This window comes from Bipolaris sorokiniana, assembly GCF_000338995.1.
Source record: "Bipolaris sorokiniana ND90Pr unplaced genomic scaffold COCSAscaffold_1, whole genome shotgun sequence".
Taxonomy (NCBI): Eukaryota; Fungi; Ascomycota; class Dothideomycetes; order Pleosporales; family Pleosporaceae; genus Bipolaris; species Bipolaris sorokiniana.
Window position 1 is genome coordinate 1661141 of NW_006911895.1, and position 16753 is coordinate 1677893.

A 16753-nucleotide genomic window follows, 5' to 3' on the forward strand; every position below is an offset into this window, starting at 1 on the left:
GTACAATTAGCCTTTTGCTTTTGTAGGCAAATTTGCGTCATCACGTCACAAAATCCATTGTACCATTGCACAAACACATGAGGGTTTCCCAATGCATATAGGGGTCAGCTGGAATAACAGTAAATGTAGTGAATTTCAAATCATCTCCCGCGTTAAAGCGCATCCACATACACACTCACACACCTGCCCGCCACCGCTACTACCTGAATGAAGAACACCAAGAGGGGACCGCCCAAAGACGGAGCTTGGTAGTACCATGACGCCAGAAAATCCGTGATATCCATATCTGACAGCAAAATAAAGGAAAAAGTGCAAAAAAAGGAAGAAAAGGACAAGGTCAGCTCTTTCCGCCACGCCTTCGCTCAAAGCAATCATGTCTTCGTATGTCTCGGGCAAGTCGCAAGGTTGGTTGATTGGATGGCTGGGGGGAGATATACACAGTCAGTTGTCTAGCCGCCGGTTATTCAGGACACAGCAAAGGTCCAGACAAAGCCATGTAATCGGTGGCGCTGGTCAGCATCCGCCAATCTGCTCCTGGTGGACCTCGAGGGTGTCGCCATCCTGCATGTCAAGCTATGCCGTGTTAGTCCATTTGCGTGCGTGCTGCGTGCGTGCTGCGTGCGTGCGTGCGTGTGCTGTTAGGCTAACGGCCAATGTACCCTGCGAAAAAAAAGAAGGGGAAAACAAAAAAGGATTGGTGGCAGCGCAGGGCGGAAGGCGGCAAAAAAAGAAGTTGGCTACGTACCGTGTCTGGGTTGTCCTGGGCAGTGACACGCTGGCCGTCGAAGAGAAATCGGACGCTGGAAATGTTCTTGCCCTGGCGGTCGCAGAAGGCGTTCATGAGCTTTCCCAGGGCCGTGGTGCGCTTGATCTTGAAAAACACCTCGTTGTTGTTGTCCGTAACCTTGATGTTCAGGTGTTCGCTCTGGCCGCCGTCCTCGGGCTTCTGCTGCATGTTGTTGGGGGAACCGTTCTCGGACATGTTGGTAGTGGGGGTGGTGGCTGTTGGTTGTGCGACTGTGATGCTGCGTAGCAAGAAGTGTAGACTGGGTGCTCTTTCAGTGCGAGGTCAGTTGCGGGTTGAGTGGGAGGTGGAGCGGGAGGTGAAGGAGGAGGGCACGATTTGCCGCGCGGGACGAAGCTGCAATGTGTGGTGCGGAGATAGTCGTACCTTAATACTGGCGGGCGGATTTGCAAATCACGGCGAGTGATAGAAGCGTCTAGTGAGGGCGAGCAAACGCGTCGGATGGGACTGCAGCAGCGGTGGCAACGCGTGAAAAGACGATTGTGAAGGATCAAGGCGCAAGACTGAGGTGTGAGCACTTCGGAATTAGTGGGGGTCTCGCTCACCAAGCTTTGGCCGTTTCTAGCCCTCCGGCCTCACCTTGCCCATCTGCCTTATCCGCAAAGCTACGGCCGCCTGACTTTGTCCTTTACATAATCGCTTCCTGTCTCATAATTGTCGTCTTTCAGTACATCAGACGTGGTAGTTTTGCGGTACTTTGGGGCGGATTCACCATGGTATGGTTATGATGTCACGGTGGAAGAACTGGGTAGGAGAGCCGCACTGACAAGCCCATAGGGAGAAATGGAGAAGGATTTGCAGACAGACCCTCCGTGCCATCCACGGGCATGTGCAATTCAAAGTATGTCGTGCAGGAAATGCTGTACGTGTGTGAAGCTAAGTGGTAGATTGCATACAAAGGAACAACTACAACGAAGAAAAGTGCAGAAAAGAGGTTGGTTCCCATGACCCGAGGCAACAATACGATATCCAGGAGAAAAACAATTGACAATCCCTAGGTGGACGCATTGTATGAGTGCTGCAATGCCTTTTACGAAAAACAGGGCGTGAATGCAAGCACCGTGAGCTGTCCGAAATACTCGCTTTTAAAGTATGGCCAAGTCTGTCGACAAGTCGCCGCTAGACTAACAGAATACAGGCTCAAAATGCAACAACGCGCCAAAGGCATCTCATAGAGCCCAATCTTAATCACCGCCGGATATGGTCTTGTATTATTAGTTCCCTCAATAAGAACCACAACCAGTTGTTAGTGGAAAAAGGGCATGTAACACTTTCTTTCTTGTCCGCACCATCAAACCTCCGAAAAAGTCCAGGCGGTTTTACCAGGAAGTGTGTTTCTCTAACATGGCATGAGCGCGTCGTAGAACACTGACAAATTTCCGACGAGACTCTATAGTAGCACATGTATTGGTTATAAACATTGTAAAGAAAAGAAGAGCAGCGGAGCGCATCACCGACGAGGTTTTTGTACTTTTGCATTAGCGCGCGCCATCCTTGGCAACACGCTAACCCGCCAGGCACGTCCGGGCGCGACTTCTGTTTTGTGACGGGCTTAGGACACTCAACCACGGCCATCCCAGGCCTTCACTAACCCATTGACAAGTGTCTGACTACCCCGGCCTAGAGTCGCCCCATCTCCTTGTCGTCTGCCGTCTCTTACACCCCCTTCCTTTGCCCCCAACATGGCGTTACGACCCTTCTCGCGCCAGTCGCAGTCGACTGCAGCACAGGTAAGTCATCAAAGAGCTTCCAGCCTCGCCCACGACGACACACATAGATAGATTCGATGGCAGCTGACACCGGATTCAGTCACCGAATAGTAATGCGCTTTTTTTTGGCGCTTCCCGACCAACAAATGGCACCACCTCAAACGATCCGCTCCAACCACTGCGCGCAATGGCCGACCGCGTGGGCAAAGAAGTTGAGAAGTTTGCAGAGCGAGTCGACCACTGGCATACACACGGAAACGACTCGAAGAGGGCCAAGTACCACACCACGGTCAAGTTGGTGGGCAAATTCCAGGATGTCGCAGAATCTCATGTCAAGGAGCTGAAGCGAACAGCCGAAGCAGAGAACAAGGGCAGTCTGAGCAAAACTATCCGGCGGCAGATACAGAGCATGGCAGATGCGTCGGAGAATGCGCCCCAGAGCCTCTTCGCTCAGTCATCCCAATCCGTCAATTCGTCGATTGAGAACAACACCGCCCCTGTTTCCGCAAACATCCAGGAGCTTCGAGAATGGCAGGCCGAGCTTGCGACATGGAAACTACTCAAGCTCGTCATCGAACACTACCACCCCGACCCCGATACCGATGTGGCTGCAGAGAAGAAGGCGCGTTTGGAAACTGCTGGAGGCACTGCACGGTACTGCAAGAATAGCGAGATTTGGGACCGGTTCATACTGGAGGATGACCAGGCGAAAGAGAAGGCTCTTATTCTTCGCTGGTTAGAGCAGACTGCACGAGATAGCGAAAGTGATGTCAAGGCCATTACTACAGCACTCGAGGAGCATTCGGGCAAGGGTGCGCATACATGGACAAGTGGCTGGCTCGACACCAAGGCCAAGATCAAGCAGGCGAAGCGTATGGAGGGTGCCGAACAGCCATTAAAGCCCACCAACACAAACATCCAGACCTCGGACAAGACCGCGAACCTTGTTACTCAGCTCGACCCAGACGCTCCCTCTAGGCAGAAGCGTGCGCTTGAAAAGAACGACGAGTACTACGAGCGTTCCCTTTGGATGGTCGCATACGAGATGATGCGCCGTGGACTGCCGTGGACGACCATTGTCAACTGGTGCTATGAACGAAACGAATCCTGGCGCGGAGTCAGCATTGGAGCAGCATATGAGAGTCACCCTGAAGGTGGTCCTAATGTTGCCGGGCCAACTGTTGGCTATCTGTTCCGCCGCATGTGTTTCTACGCTGCGAGGGGGGCACGGATACCTTACGAGGGCGCAGTATACGGTCTGTTGAGTGGAGACTTGAAGCAAGTGCAAGCAGTCTGCCGATCTTGGGACGACCATCTTTATGCGCATTACAACGCCCTCCTTCTTTCCCGGTTCGATATGTACCTCCAAAGGAACTACCCTACCAAGGTGACGGAGAGCCTGACCCAAAAGTTCCTTTTCCAGGATGCTGTAGCCAACATTGGAGATTGGGAGGCTTCGCCCGAGAAGGTCATTGGTATATTAAAGCAGCAGAGGAGTACCGCCAGCCAAGCCGTCTCACCGATCAAGCTCATTCAAGGCGCGCTTATCGGCAGAGATGCTGACGATCTGATGCTGAAAGTTGGCATGGCCTTAGCAGATATGTTTGCTCAAGACAAGCGACCTCACAGCCTCATCATACACCCAGATTCACAAGAGGAAGACCGATCACCTATGCCAGCGGGAGAATACCGGACCTTTGAAGCGGAGCGATACTACCAGAACCTTGTAAAAGATCCCCACGCTTTCCGAATCTTGGTGCACATCTTCATTGTCCTCCGTAATGGACTTCATACACTCTTTGAGGATACTCAACATGACAAGCAATTCCTAACTATGGACAACGTTATCGCTGCCTACATTGAGTTCCTGCGCCTTACTCAACGTTTCGATGCCATCCCGCTTTACGCGGCGCAGCTGATCGAAGAGCGTGCGGCATATACCCTAGCACGCGTCCTTCCCGACATCAAAAACAGCACTGAGCAGCGGCACTGCGTTGCGCTTATGGAATCATATCGACTCGATGTTATCCAGGTCGTGTCTCAGAGCTTTACGTTTGCTGCACGGGATAGTGGATTCACCCACTTTAACAGTGCAGGTATCACAGTCATCACAAATCCCATCAAGCGTTTCAAGATTTTGGAGCCGGTCAGCGTACCTCATGAGCAAGTCCTGTGGCCTGGTGTGCGTATAAAGCGGTCATTCGATGGGGAGCAAATTAGCGAGCAAGACGAGATTATTGTTGATGCTTTGCAATGGTACAACTACATTGGCAAGGATTACGAACACACATTTGAGCACCTCAATAATGCGCTAACCATCTTCCTTCGTAAGTACTGTCTACAAGTTTTAATGCCGCTCCTTAGCTAACATGTAATCTAGTCAACGGTCGCCTAGCTGCTGCCGAGAAGGTCATTGATGATCTCAGCGTCGAGTCTCTGTCGCTGTCGCGTACAGAAGCCCTTACTGGTTATCCTTTCGATATGATGGCTTCTGGAGCAGAAGAGCAAGATGAGCGTCAACTCCATGAGCATCGGGATAGTCTCTCAGCCGCTGCACGAGCTGCTGCAATTCCTATTTCACAATTACCTGATGCCAACCAGCACAGGGAATTGGTGATGCAATTGCGCCAGGCCAGCTTGCCATACTACAATCTCCAGCAAATCGTTCGCCTGCTCGTCCTTTTCCGCGAATGGCGCGAGGAGGAGCAAGCACTCATACAGTCAGTCCCCGCTCTTCATGTACCTCATTTCATACCAGCTAACAAACAATTCAGGATCCGTGCGGACCGTCAGAAAGAGACCACCGGCGCGAAAGCAAAACCAGACACTCAACATACGAAGGCTCTTCTAGACTCCATTTCCACCATCTTTGACACCCTCCTACCCTCGATCTCTCTTTATTCTGCTGCCGACCCTCACTACTTGACAGAGCAAACGTGGGATCTCCTCAAGGCTTACATTCCCGACATGGTTCTTGCCTATCTCTCCGTTCTCCAGTCTGCATCGTGGTTCTTGAACAAGGACCCCGCTATCAAGGCCATGGAGGTTGCCGTTGTCATAGCCGACAAGAGTAACGAGTGGCTGCAACGCTGTCTGCTAGAAACTGGCAGGATGAGTGAGGTATTGGAGTGCTTGGCTGGTGTATCCAAGTGCATGTTGAAACTCACCGAAGGCGGCAAGGAGAAGGGTAATAAGAAGCGAGGGGGTAAGGGAGAGACGCTGAGGATATGGGATTTGGGTGCTAGATAACGTGGGTGCAGAGAAACGGAGAGAAAATGACTGCTGCATATGTAATATACATTTTTTTTCTGAGTTTGCGTTGATTGTCGGCTGCATGAAGAGCACACCCATAGAAGAACTACATGATATCGTAACGCGGCTAATTTGTATTCAAACGTTATATATAGTAAAAGGTCAGGTTTGGAGAATACTCACTAGAGAAATTCCACCAAGTCGTATCATTGAATTGCAAACAAATTAAGGAGATCATTGTGAATCTGATGCAACTGATATGTATATACGAAAACAGAAAGAGAGCGATTAGTACCCTGTACACAATATACGTCTCCCTATCTTGCTAGTGAAGACCATTGGCACCTAGTGGAATGCTCTCAGCAACTGTTCGGTAGCAATTCCCAAGCCACTGAATCCCAGTACAGTCCATAGCCACTTGTTCTTCAACTCATCGACACTAGGCCAAAACGCGTTCTTATCCGCGCGGAACTTTTCCAACTCACGAAGCTTCTCAGGAGATGAAGCAGAGTATCTGCGTTGCTGGTGTTGCTCCTTTTGCGCATCGCCGCCGAAGAAGCGGAGGAAGGCGTAGTTTGCGGCGGGGCCCAGGAGTTCAATGGGTGCGAGCATATCAGAGCCGTACAGCATGACGATGAAGGAGATGTGGACTAGTGCATCACCTAGGTAGCTAGAGTAAGGTTAGAAGGGTTCAGAATGATATATAGGGGCGTCAGAAGTAACATACTTGGGGTTACGGACAATGCTCCAGACACCCTCACGCAGGATTCCCTTGTTGCCCTCGGCCTTGTACTGATCAAGCTGGTAGTCTGCGATACTCTCGAGAGCCAAACCAGACGAAAACAAGCCAACAGCTAGCATCTGGACAAGAGGATGATAACCCGTCATAACCGCGCCTTCATGACGAAAAGGAGCAGTAAACGGCAAACTGATCAGCATCTGGAAGAAGGCCTCCGGGATAAAAACCTTGAAGAGCGCAGTATTCCAGAATCCGTCCTCCTCTTTCACTTCCACATACCGAGGATCGTCTTCGCCCCGCTGGATAGACCGCCTCGCAATGCGGTAAAACAGACGTCCACCCCATAACGTGACTCCAGTAAGCATAACCCGTTCGTGCCAGGACAACCGACTAAAAGCTTGCGAGACAGTGTACCCAGCAGCTACACGCCGGCCAACAGCAGACCACCACGCATTGACAACCTGTCCACTAGGCCACAACCAGTCTTTCGCTTCAACACGATCCGTGTACCGTGCAGCCCCGTACGCCAGAACCGCCAAACCCGCATGCAGCGAGAAAGAAGGAACAAGCGTATCTTTCAGTATCCCGACATCGAAGAGCGAAGCACTATACACATGTGTCTTGGAATGCGTTCTATCGACCGCGATCTTCGGTAGGTTGGAAGAATTCGTCGCGGGACTTAGCCCGGAGCTGGGTTGCAGGTAGAAATCGTGGGGGCGTTGGTCGGCGACTTGGATGCGGAGGTCAGGAGGGTCTGAAGGTGCCTCTTTTGAGGAGGTGCTGAACCAGTTGGACGCCATTTTTGGGGGGGATGGGGCATGGAGCAGTTTCAGTGCACTACCATGGAGATTTGTTGCGCGAGCATGTGGTTATATCACTGTTCTGGATGGAGCGTTTCCCCGCATTTGCAACGGAGACGGGCGCGCGGCATGGTGCTTCTTATTCGTCCGGGTGCTGATGGAAGGGCTTTGGTTGCATTTATTGCGTTGGTGCTATGATCCAATCATGTAGTGTCTTGTGTATGACCAAGTTCTGGTATTCGTTGGGTTTGTGGATCGGTTTGTGGATCGGTTTATGTTGGGGTGATGTCGCGTGAAGATTGGTGGTGATGTCATTATTAGTTCCAGCTAAAAGGTGGGGCGGTGATGTATCCATGTACCATATAGTCTATGTACTTGGGTACGGTATAGGTGGTATGTACAGTTTCACCAATGAATTTTGATCGGCAAAAACGGTACAGTATAGTGACTTCTTTACAATTGGTGAAAATGTGTTGTAGGTCGCTATTGCCTTCACTTCTGCGACAACAAGCATGGCTTCACTTTACTCTGCCACTATATTAACAACTAAGCAACCTCCCTTCTACATGCTACAACCTCTGAAAAATACCGCAAACTCAATTTCGCAATGCTATCGCAAATCTGCACCAACATCGCATCATGGCAGCAGACGCCTTTACCAGCAAGTACAGCACCCCCTAGCTTCCAAAAGTGGCACACCTTTGATCAAGACCGATGGATGCCATTTGTTAGTGACAGAAATTCTCAGCCTGGTATCAAACACCAATGGGCAGGATCACTCCGTTTCGTGACTTGGAACGTAAATATGGATGCACCGTTCCTAAAATCCCGTATATCTGCACTACTGGAGGTTATCAAAACCACAGGAGCTGCAAGTTTTATTTTCCTACAAGAAGTATCAAAAGATGCTCTTATAGCACTTCTTGAAGAGCATTGGATCCAGCAGATTTGGTACACAAGTGATGCTGATGCTTCCGCGTTTGGAACCCAGAAGTTCATCAGCGTCACCCTAGTATCCAAGGTTTGGGTAGCCACAGAAGGTATTCTGCTCGGCGCTGTCTGGAGAATCCCCTTACCAAGTCGTTTTGGCCGAGACGCCTTATGCTGTGATATGCTTCTCAACGATTCAAGCAAGCACACTCCTGGTAAAAGATCCCTTCAGATTCGATTCATCAACGTCCACTTGGATCCCCTGCCTATTAACTCGTCACTCAGACCACTTCAGCTTTCCATCTGCGCGTCGTACCTTCATGCAGCTGGCCACGGGGTCATCGCCGGCGACTTCAATCTCGTTTTCCCAGAAGATGACGACCTTGTGTGCACCAACGATCTTACTGATGCGTGGAAAAATCTTTATCCGAATGACCCGGGCCATACTTGGGGTGTATATGGTGAACAGACGTTCCCGCCCAACCGTTTGGATAAAGTTATGCTGTTTAAACTTACCCCTTCAGCCATGGGTATCTTGGAAACGAGCGAAGTGGAAGGCTGTGGCGAGAAAATCGATGTTGATGGGACGGGATTGGTTGAAAAGGCGCATTTTAGTGATCATTTTGGGCTTTGGTGTGACGTTGGATGGGAAGAAGATCGATCACAGCTGGAATGATTGATTTGTGAAGATTGAGTGAGTAGAGGGACATTGTATGCGGGTTGTCTTGAGGTGACCAGATGAAGTGGAATTTACTCGAGGTATTCCGGGAACGGTTGCGATACCTGAAGTCAATGGCAAAAGTCTCATGGAGGTAGTTGGACTATTAATGTCTAATACTAGGAAGTGCAAGCGTAGCATGCGATTCTTTTCCAAGAAACAATACGAAACAGGTAGGTATAAACTTATCAAGTTAGTACTGATCGATGACGTCAGGTGGAACCGAGTATACCCCTCATGCCGAGGCATGGCTTCATAACAGGACTCGTAGTAGGGAGTATCTACAAATATACATATTCATGTAATCACTTGGTCCAACAACCTCATCATGGCGTCCAAAAAGCCCAATGCATTCAACCCGCCTTCTGTGCCAAAGCCACCACCTACCTACTCTCAAGTTTGCGTCACTCCCATAGTAGTTTCATCCGCCCTGGTCACGCTTGCCGGCCAAACAGGCCTACAAAAAGATGACACTGTGCCTTCTGGTATCAAGGCACAAGCTAAAGCTGCCTATGAAATCATTCACAAGTGTTTAGAAGCTGCCGGTGCAACACCGCGAGACATTGTACGCCCTCCGAGACCTTGACGCAACTCGAGGAGCATGAAGTTACCACAAAGGGAAATTTACCGGTATGTTGCTGACCATATTTTCAACCCTAGATTTTCGTCCGACACTACATTGTTAAAGAAACGGGTGACGAGGAGCAAGATGCGAAGGACGTCGTGGAGCGGGGCTGGGGCGAGGAATGGATAGAATTTATGGATCAGAAAGCAGATGGGCACCGGCCCCCGGATACAGTTGTTGGTGTTGCGAGTCTGCCGTTGGGGAAATTGTTGTACGAGTGTGAAGTCACGGCGATGATTTGCCGTTGAAAGACTTCGGTTCAAAACACAATATCACGTAGTAGTGGTACAACCGTTTTCTTGGCTATGACCAAGCGAGTAACTAATCACACCTGCCAATGAGATCTGGGGGTATTTTGTGACAGATAAGAGATAGAAGACGTGGCATACAATCGAGAATATCGTAGAATGTCTACAAGGATTATGATCCGTCCCTTGAACGGAAGACGCGGCTAGCAGTCGTTACCGTGAGGGGAAACTCGGGTCGGCAGTACCTTCCCGTTCGAGAATGGAATGCTCCTTATCGCTATTGGCTACAAGCAGAATAGAGGCACGGTACATAGATACATCACGGCTCTACATGCTGTTCTCCACCTCACACCAATTCCTCTGACAGCATCTTCTCTTCACCATGGCGCTTGTATCGTTGCTATCCATTGCACCGTTTCTGACCATAGCGTACACCCGGGAAATCACTTTTCCACCCGTCTCGGGATACGCATCTCAGCAGGTTATTCCTCAGGGATTATTTGAGGCCGATGTTACTCAAGCCAAGTTTGCAGGGCTAACGACATATGCTAACCTGCCATATATACATTGTCTCGCGCCTGAAGGAGACGATGTTGAGCCGTTTGACATTGCTATCCTTGGTGCGCCATTCGACACTGTAAGTCACGTACCGTAAACAACGAAGAGATTATATATGGTAAAGGTTTGAATGAGACGGATATTGATGGCTGGTAGGCTGTAACCGCTCGTCCTGGAGCGCGCTTTGGCCCGAGCGGTATCCGCGCTGGATCACGTCGAATAGGTCCCTTGTGGAGCGTTTATACTGGTAAGTGGAGATGCCGTGAAAACTTTTGGGTGCCACGGTCATTTCCTCGAGCATGGAAATTGGGTGCAAAAGCTATTACGTGTGAAAGTGGCGGACGTAACGACGCCACTGCGAGTAACAATTGCGAAGGATCATGCCCGAATCAGCAGTACTTGTGTACCATTTTGCTGTTGAGAACTGCCATCTCGGCATCGCCTTACTTTCCCTTCATAATTCTTTTTAAAACCATATGCAGTCTCAAAATCACCCAAGATTAACTTAAGATAGGAGAAAATGTGTTCTTCGACTGGGCCAAAATAGTCGACTGCGGTGACGCACCATTGACTTTCTTGGTAATGCTACCCGTATACAACACCAAAAGCAAGATTGACTCAAAAATATAACAGGACAACACAGTAGCCCTGAATCAGCTTGACAGATCTCACAAGGTTCGTAGCTCAACTCTAATTCTAGTGGAGACTTTGACTGACTGTAGGCTTCAAGATCATCTCTTCCAGAGACACCAACTCAAGCGAGCATGGTCGTACACCGAAGATTATCACTCTAGGAGGCGATCATACTACCACACTACCTGCACTACGATCAGCCCATCACCACTGGGGTCAAGTCAGTGTGATACATTTCGACAGCCATTTAGGTACGCCAGACCAGCCTTTGTAGCTGGTTTCCGCTGACTGTTTAACAGACACTTGGGATCCAAAGGTGTTGGGTAAGTTCAATTTTTCCTTGTGTACGACTACTTGCTAATGTATGACAGGTGGAGGCATATCCCACTACGCGTAAGTCTAGTTGCCACCTTTGTTCCGTGCACAACTCACTAAAAATGAATATTATAGTGGCGTCAACCACGGAACGTTTCTGCACATCGCACACGAAGAAGGCTTAATCCGGAATACATCGATTCACGCTGGCATCCGAGGAGCAATTTTACGACCAAAAGGCGATGTGCGGAATGATATTCGCTGTGGTTTTGAGATGATCAAGGCCCGGGACATTGATCGCATTGGCGTATCAGGAATTATCGACAAGTTAAAGGCGCGAGTGGGGGATAGCAAGGTGTATATCAGCGTTGATATAGATGTGCTGGACCCAGCTTTTGCTCCTGGTGAGTTCTGACCTGACATCACTACGCGGCGCGATACTTGCATTGTTACAATGTGAGAATGGATCGTGACCAGCAACTTAACGTTGAACGGTGTGACTGACGTAAACTACAGCCACAGGAACTGCCGAGGTTGGTGGCTGGAGCACACGCGAGTTACTCTCTATCCTGGATGGTCTTGAAGGATTGGATGTAGTCGGCGCTGATGTTGGTATGTATCTTGTTGTATTCACGATCCCCCCTGTTCAGACCGACTAAATTCTAACCACACTGGTCTTATAGTTGAAGTTGCCCCTGTATACGATAACGCTGGCGAGACAACAGTATTAGCAGCTGCAGAAGTCGTGCAATCCCTCATTGGATTGATGGTGAAAGCGCCAGCTTGAAAGACAGGAGCACGATGGTTTATATGGGAGTTGTGTAAAAGTTTGAGTGGTATAATATCGGATATCAGGTCGTCTAGTAGTCATTTTGCCAAGGATAACGGAAGAATAGTCGCTGTTGAATTATAATCAAATACAAATATGCATGTCAAGAGTCTAAGCTTCGAAGCTAGAGATCCCGTGAACAAGTCTTTGTCATTCGGAGATATCCAAAGTATAGATAGATGACCTTTCCTACAATGTGACATGCGCGAAACGATATTGAGAAAACGAACCTTTTCTACAGATTCGAGCTTTCCGCCTGTAGTCGTCCTACAATATTGTACCGCTTGCTGAAAAACGTGTGCCAGTCATTCAAAACGCCCTGCTCTTTCTCAGACAACCCAGAGTAATCCGATACACAATCCTCTGGCTTGAGAGAAGACAGGCCAAGAGCGCGGTTAGGCTCCTTGCCCGCAAAAACTGGGATGGTGTATTAGCTGCATGTCGTCACTGAGAAGGCTTTTGGGCGAACAAACCATGGTAGCCTTTTCCCGGGGCATACGTTTCCTTGCCGCTGACATCAAAGACATCGCCCTAGATCACCGTTAGTTCCGCTGAACGTGCTTCTGGATAGCATCTCGATGAGGGGTTCAAATAATTACCTTGATTGCAACTAATGTCGGGTATCCTTCATTCGTACCTAGACTTATCGTTAGTTATTCCGGTATTTCCGAAACAAAAAGGTAGATGGAAGTCATTCAGAGAGAAGCCTACCATCGCACTTTGCCAGATAATCCCGCTCGATGATGTCATCTTTGGGTGGGTTCAGCGTAACAGGCTCCTTTGGAGCGAACTTCTCCTTCTTGGGTTCGACGGCGTCGGACATGGTGGGGTGATTCAAAAGGCCAGTGTAGGTGTGGTAATAGCGAGGAAATGACCCAGGGACCGCCAAGCCGCGATGCTGGCCGAGGCGTGTGAAGTGGGGTGATACGCCAAACCGTTCTGAGCTAGTGCTGTCGCGGACTTCATTGCACCATTTTCTGCTCGGCTTCCTATTTGTTGTTGCAATTGCAAGACTGGTTTTCAGACTGATTCCTGAGAAATACCTCGTCAGCTATTCTGTCTGGCAAAGTTGCTTTATCGTTCGTAATTCAAATCTATTTTTTACGCCGGACAAAGCGATAGACGTGCGTTTACCTGATACTGAATCGTATGTACATGCAAAAATAGATCGTATACAGTCAATCCCAACCCCCAAAATACCAATCTAGTCATTCAGCGAAAGCCACGGTTATGCGCCCAGATCACCTCGCTAGGAAACGCTACTCATATCATCCAACCGGATGAAGAAACATTAAAGTCTGTTACAGAATCTCCATAAACCCTCTCAGAAGATACACCACCATCATACACCAGGATTTCACTTTCTGCCGCCAACGCCATATGTCGACTGAGCGTCACATGGCACTGGGAGAATATATTTGCTGCTTTGCGCAGTCTTTGCAAAGTTCTTGAGGCTCATCCCATTCACGTTTGATGGTCCACGCGCCAAAGCATTGGTGACCGGGGTCATTTCTCGCAAAATGGCAATGCTTCGCGACTCGGTACTCGAAGTGTTGGCAGAAAAAGGTGATTTTGTTGTAAGAGCACATGTTGTTGTGTTGATTGACAATCGGAGCTTAGAACAGGGGACGAGAGCTATCCCTCTGATTAGCTGCTATAAGGCGATGAGCTGAAGCTACTTACCTGCAAGACGCTCCTGTGGTACAGCAAGTACAAAGATGATGGAGGCACGTGGTCTTGCCGTATTCGTGACAGGCAGTTAGAGTACCGAGTCTGAGCAAGATGCGGAGAATGCGGGGAAACGTGAGCACCATACTTCTGGCACGATTCGCAACTCTTTATATGTAACGGTATGTATCAATGCACTCGCCGGGTACTGTATCCGACTTTCCCTTCTTTGGCTGTGTGAACCAAGAAATAGAGTCTAAATTGAGCAGCAGGGAACTGCAGCAGTGGGGCCAGGTTGCAAGCCCCTTAGTTTAATCACTGACAGACATCGTGAAAATAGCAGATTGCTTGTCTGATGTCTTTCTCATTCCGTTAGATCGTTGGGGTTCACAGCGCGGACACACTGGCCCGCTGTTCAATTTTATTAATTCGTACACCTATTAAGCCTTCCTAAGATACCATTAACCTTTAGCTTAAGATAACGATAAAAATTCCTGAAGCCATAGTTAGATATGGGCCGTTGTGTCCTCTAGCTGTACACTATCTGAGAAGCACGGCCCTTCTAGATGCATGATTGCACAAAGATAGCTCGTGGCCCATGACGAACGAAAACGGCGACCAGGCGACAAGAAATCGTTCCACAACCACGGAACGTGGCACATTCTGGCGACAGCTGCGCAGTAAATGTGGAGTAAGATTCTTCTTGGCAATATGGCAATTGCTGTATTCGTCATCTTGTGGCGTGTCTAAGTGGCAAATCTTGGTTGCATCACTACAAACCTTCATATTTTGATCCATCCCAAGCAATTTCCCTCAGTTCTTCTGGAAATTTCTCAAAAATGATTGCTTATTTTTTCTATCTTGTAGATGACAAAAGTCTCTGAACTGCAGCCACACCCTTATCCCTGTTGCTAACAGTGTTACGCACATTCGAGCACAGGCATGATGAAATTTGCTACAAACATTTCCCACTGGGCGGCTTGCTGTTTCTTTGATTTGAAGCTATACTAAACATATTCTGGGGATGTGTAGTGACAGGCCAAGAGTGCGCCGTGCGTTGGTCCTACGCAACACGCTGTGGGGGTCCCTGATGCATCGCAGCTCTTCACGCACACCACAAACACGCAATGGATATTTCTGCATTAGTCTCTACCAGGATGTAGTGAGAATTCAATTCAAAAGGCCTTTGAGTGCATATCTCAATATCACCCTAGTTCATGCAGATAAACCGAGTACCTGGAAGTATACGTTTGCACTGAAGTACTATCACATGTTGATGGGGGACATGTTAGCTAACTGAAAGCGCAAAGACCAAAATCTGTGTGCTGACGCTAATGGAAGATAAATAGAATGCTCCAATGCATCTTCACATGCAAACTTCCAACAATCCATCTGCATCCCCTCAGACGTAACCACGTTCTAATTCATCAACCCCGCTCTATCCCATGTAGCACGCTCCAGATCCTCGAGTACGCAGCATTCGGTGATACAATCTTCATACGAACTTGATATCTGCAAAACATTACCCACACCCAAATATGCATGCTTGATGTATCGACTGCCGCTTTGGGTACGCTTTATCAATCCCAAGCTCATGCGCTAAGCCTACCCCACACCTACATGCCGTACATAACGTAGAACTACAAACCACATAAATTTCAATGCGTATGTTAAGATGATCGTCGAGGAATCTCAGCAAATAAGTCACCCTTGACACATAACTCTGTCACAGCACACGGCGCCTCACACCATCCCAAACTCCATTCCCAAATATTGAAAACGCTCCCCCATCACTCCCATCACTCCAACCTTTCCCTCCAACCCCCAAATCCCTTATGATACCTTCGGGGAACCAGTTGACCCTCCGCATCCCACACCGTTTTCCTTGCCGTAAGGACCCCCGTTTGGACAGTTACACCTTCCATTCCCCATTCAACAGAGGCATCGTCGTGCCGCTCAAGCAGCTTTGATTACACAGCAGAACGGTAGCGGGTACTATAGCCCGCATGCGCCTGTGTGACGCGTATGCTGTGGAACGAGAGCAGTTTTGAGTGGAGGCATGCCGATTTGGGAAATACAGAGGATGGGAGGCTGGGTTGGGAGGAGTGGCTTTGTGGTGGATTGGGGTTGGAGGGAGGGGACTCGGGTCATAAGGACGGAGGCGGTCGAGGAAGATGATGGGGGATAAGTGTGGTACACATTTAGCATGACTACATAGTAAAGTACTTGCAATGAAACAAGGGCTCGGATCAAATTGCCTACTGTGTGAGTTGTGCTTACAGCTTCCGGCTTGCTTTTGAATGTTGATATGTAGCGCTGTTGTGGAGCTACTTTGACAGAACAATACTTCTTCAGAGAAGAATTAGTCTATCATCCACATCTTGGTGATATCTTCCGTGAGCAAGTCCACAAACAATCATACTCTGAGCTAACCAACACATCACCCCCTTTCATCAAGTCTGGTACCAGCAGTCTCGATCCACAAAAACCATACTGATCGATTCCAAGCTCACCCCCAAAGCCCTAGATTAACACTGTACTCGAACCTTCTATCATCTCCAGCACATGTGCCTCAAAGCGTACATACCGGTTCAAGCGCTTTACACCGGTTCAGCCGCTACCAAGCCGTTTCTTCCTCTTCTTCTGCATATGTATGACAAAAGCCCGGGAGGATCCGCTTGGAAGCGTGCAGCCAGCATGCGTGGCGTTTGCTTCGGGGAGGCGCTTGCAACTCGGGGAAGACGGGAGCGTGTGTAGCATTCGGGTGGGCGCTGCGGATAGTGGAAGGAACGCTGAATCATTTTTTTCAGTTTTGGAAACGTGGGGAGGAGAGGGAATATTAGTTCAGACTCCGCTCAAGTAATGGATCCAGGAATAGGAAAATAGCTGCACGGTAGAGAGATGGGGGGGGGGGGGGGGGGGGT

The 16753-nt window shown here is 49.1% G+C and overlaps 9 protein-coding genes across 9 annotated transcripts; 5 read left to right on the plus strand and 4 right to left on the minus strand.

Moving 5' to 3' along the window:
• Window positions 1-80: 80 nt before the first annotated feature.
• On the minus strand, window positions 81-1373 carry COCSADRAFT_211272 (uncharacterized protein). Its single transcript, XM_007696658.1, has 2 exons — window positions 746-1373; window positions 81-573 (listed from the first exon to the last, which is right to left on the minus strand). Exons 1-2 carry the CDS (start codon window positions 980-982, stop codon window positions 514-516), a joined length of 297 nt encoding a protein of 98 aa, XP_007694848.1. The 5' UTR covers window positions 983-1373; the 3' UTR covers window positions 81-513.
• A 145-nt stretch (window positions 1374-1518) lies between these two features.
• COCSADRAFT_166536 (uncharacterized protein) lies at window positions 1519-1980 on the plus strand (the record flags this gene model as incomplete). Its single annotated transcript, XM_007696659.1, has 5 exons — window positions 1519-1521; window positions 1583-1646; window positions 1693-1739; window positions 1804-1895; window positions 1944-1980. 5 exons carry the CDS (start codon window positions 1519-1521, stop codon window positions 1978-1980), a joined length of 243 nt encoding a protein of 80 aa, XP_007694849.1.
• Window positions 1981-2487: 507 nt separating this feature from the next.
• COCSADRAFT_76422 (uncharacterized protein) lies at window positions 2488-5763 on the plus strand (the record flags this gene model as incomplete). The annotated part of the gene is made up of 4 exons (XM_007696660.1): window positions 2488-2535; window positions 2615-4841; window positions 4895-5234; window positions 5289-5763. The coding sequence occupies 4 exons, from the start codon at window positions 2488-2490 to the stop codon at window positions 5761-5763; spliced, it is 3090 nt and encodes a 1029-aa protein (XP_007694850.1).
• Window positions 5764-6111: 348 nt separating this feature from the next.
• On the minus strand, window positions 6112-7305 carry COCSADRAFT_78250 (uncharacterized protein; the record flags this gene model as incomplete). The annotated part of the gene is made up of 2 exons (XM_007696661.1): window positions 6112-6436; window positions 6494-7305. 2 exons carry the CDS (start codon window positions 7303-7305, stop codon window positions 6112-6114), a joined length of 1137 nt encoding a protein of 378 aa, XP_007694851.1.
• An 805-nt stretch (window positions 7306-8110) lies between these two features.
• On the plus strand, window positions 8111-8911 carry COCSADRAFT_76619 (uncharacterized protein; the record flags this gene model as incomplete). The annotated part of the gene is made up of 1 exon (XM_007696662.1): window positions 8111-8911. One exon carries the CDS (start codon window positions 8111-8113, stop codon window positions 8909-8911), a length of 801 nt encoding a protein of 266 aa, XP_007694852.1.
• Window positions 8912-9237: 326 nt separating this feature from the next.
• COCSADRAFT_32263 (uncharacterized protein) lies at window positions 9238-10062 on the plus strand. Its single transcript, XM_007696055.1, has 2 exons — window positions 9238-9518; window positions 9614-10062. Exons 1-2 carry the CDS (start codon window positions 9282-9284, stop codon window positions 9824-9826), a joined length of 450 nt encoding a protein of 149 aa, XP_007694245.1. The 5' UTR covers window positions 9238-9281; the 3' UTR covers window positions 9827-10062.
• Window positions 10063-10208: 146 nt separating this feature from the next.
• COCSADRAFT_76254 (uncharacterized protein) lies at window positions 10209-12119 on the plus strand (the record flags this gene model as incomplete). The annotated part of the gene is made up of 10 exons (XM_007696663.1): window positions 10209-10463; window positions 10541-10631; window positions 10899-10963; window positions 11018-11059; window positions 11115-11268; window positions 11317-11340; window positions 11389-11410; window positions 11468-11736; window positions 11849-11944; window positions 12022-12119. The coding sequence occupies 10 exons, from the start codon at window positions 10209-10211 to the stop codon at window positions 12117-12119; spliced, it is 1116 nt and encodes a 371-aa protein (XP_007694853.1).
• Window positions 12120-12396: 277 nt separating this feature from the next.
• COCSADRAFT_155737 (uncharacterized protein) lies at window positions 12397-12984 on the minus strand (the record flags this gene model as incomplete). Its single annotated transcript, XM_007696664.1, has 4 exons — window positions 12397-12578; window positions 12635-12692; window positions 12761-12798; window positions 12873-12984. 4 exons carry the CDS (start codon window positions 12982-12984, stop codon window positions 12397-12399), a joined length of 390 nt encoding a protein of 129 aa, XP_007694854.1.
• A 478-nt stretch (window positions 12985-13462) lies between these two features.
• Window positions 13463-13805, minus strand: COCSADRAFT_211401 (uncharacterized protein). Its single transcript, XM_007696665.1, has one exon. It carries the CDS (start codon window positions 13748-13750, stop codon window positions 13556-13558), a length of 195 nt encoding a protein of 64 aa, XP_007694855.1. The 5' UTR covers window positions 13751-13805; the 3' UTR covers window positions 13463-13555.
• Between the last annotated feature and the right edge of the window lie 2948 nt (window positions 13806-16753).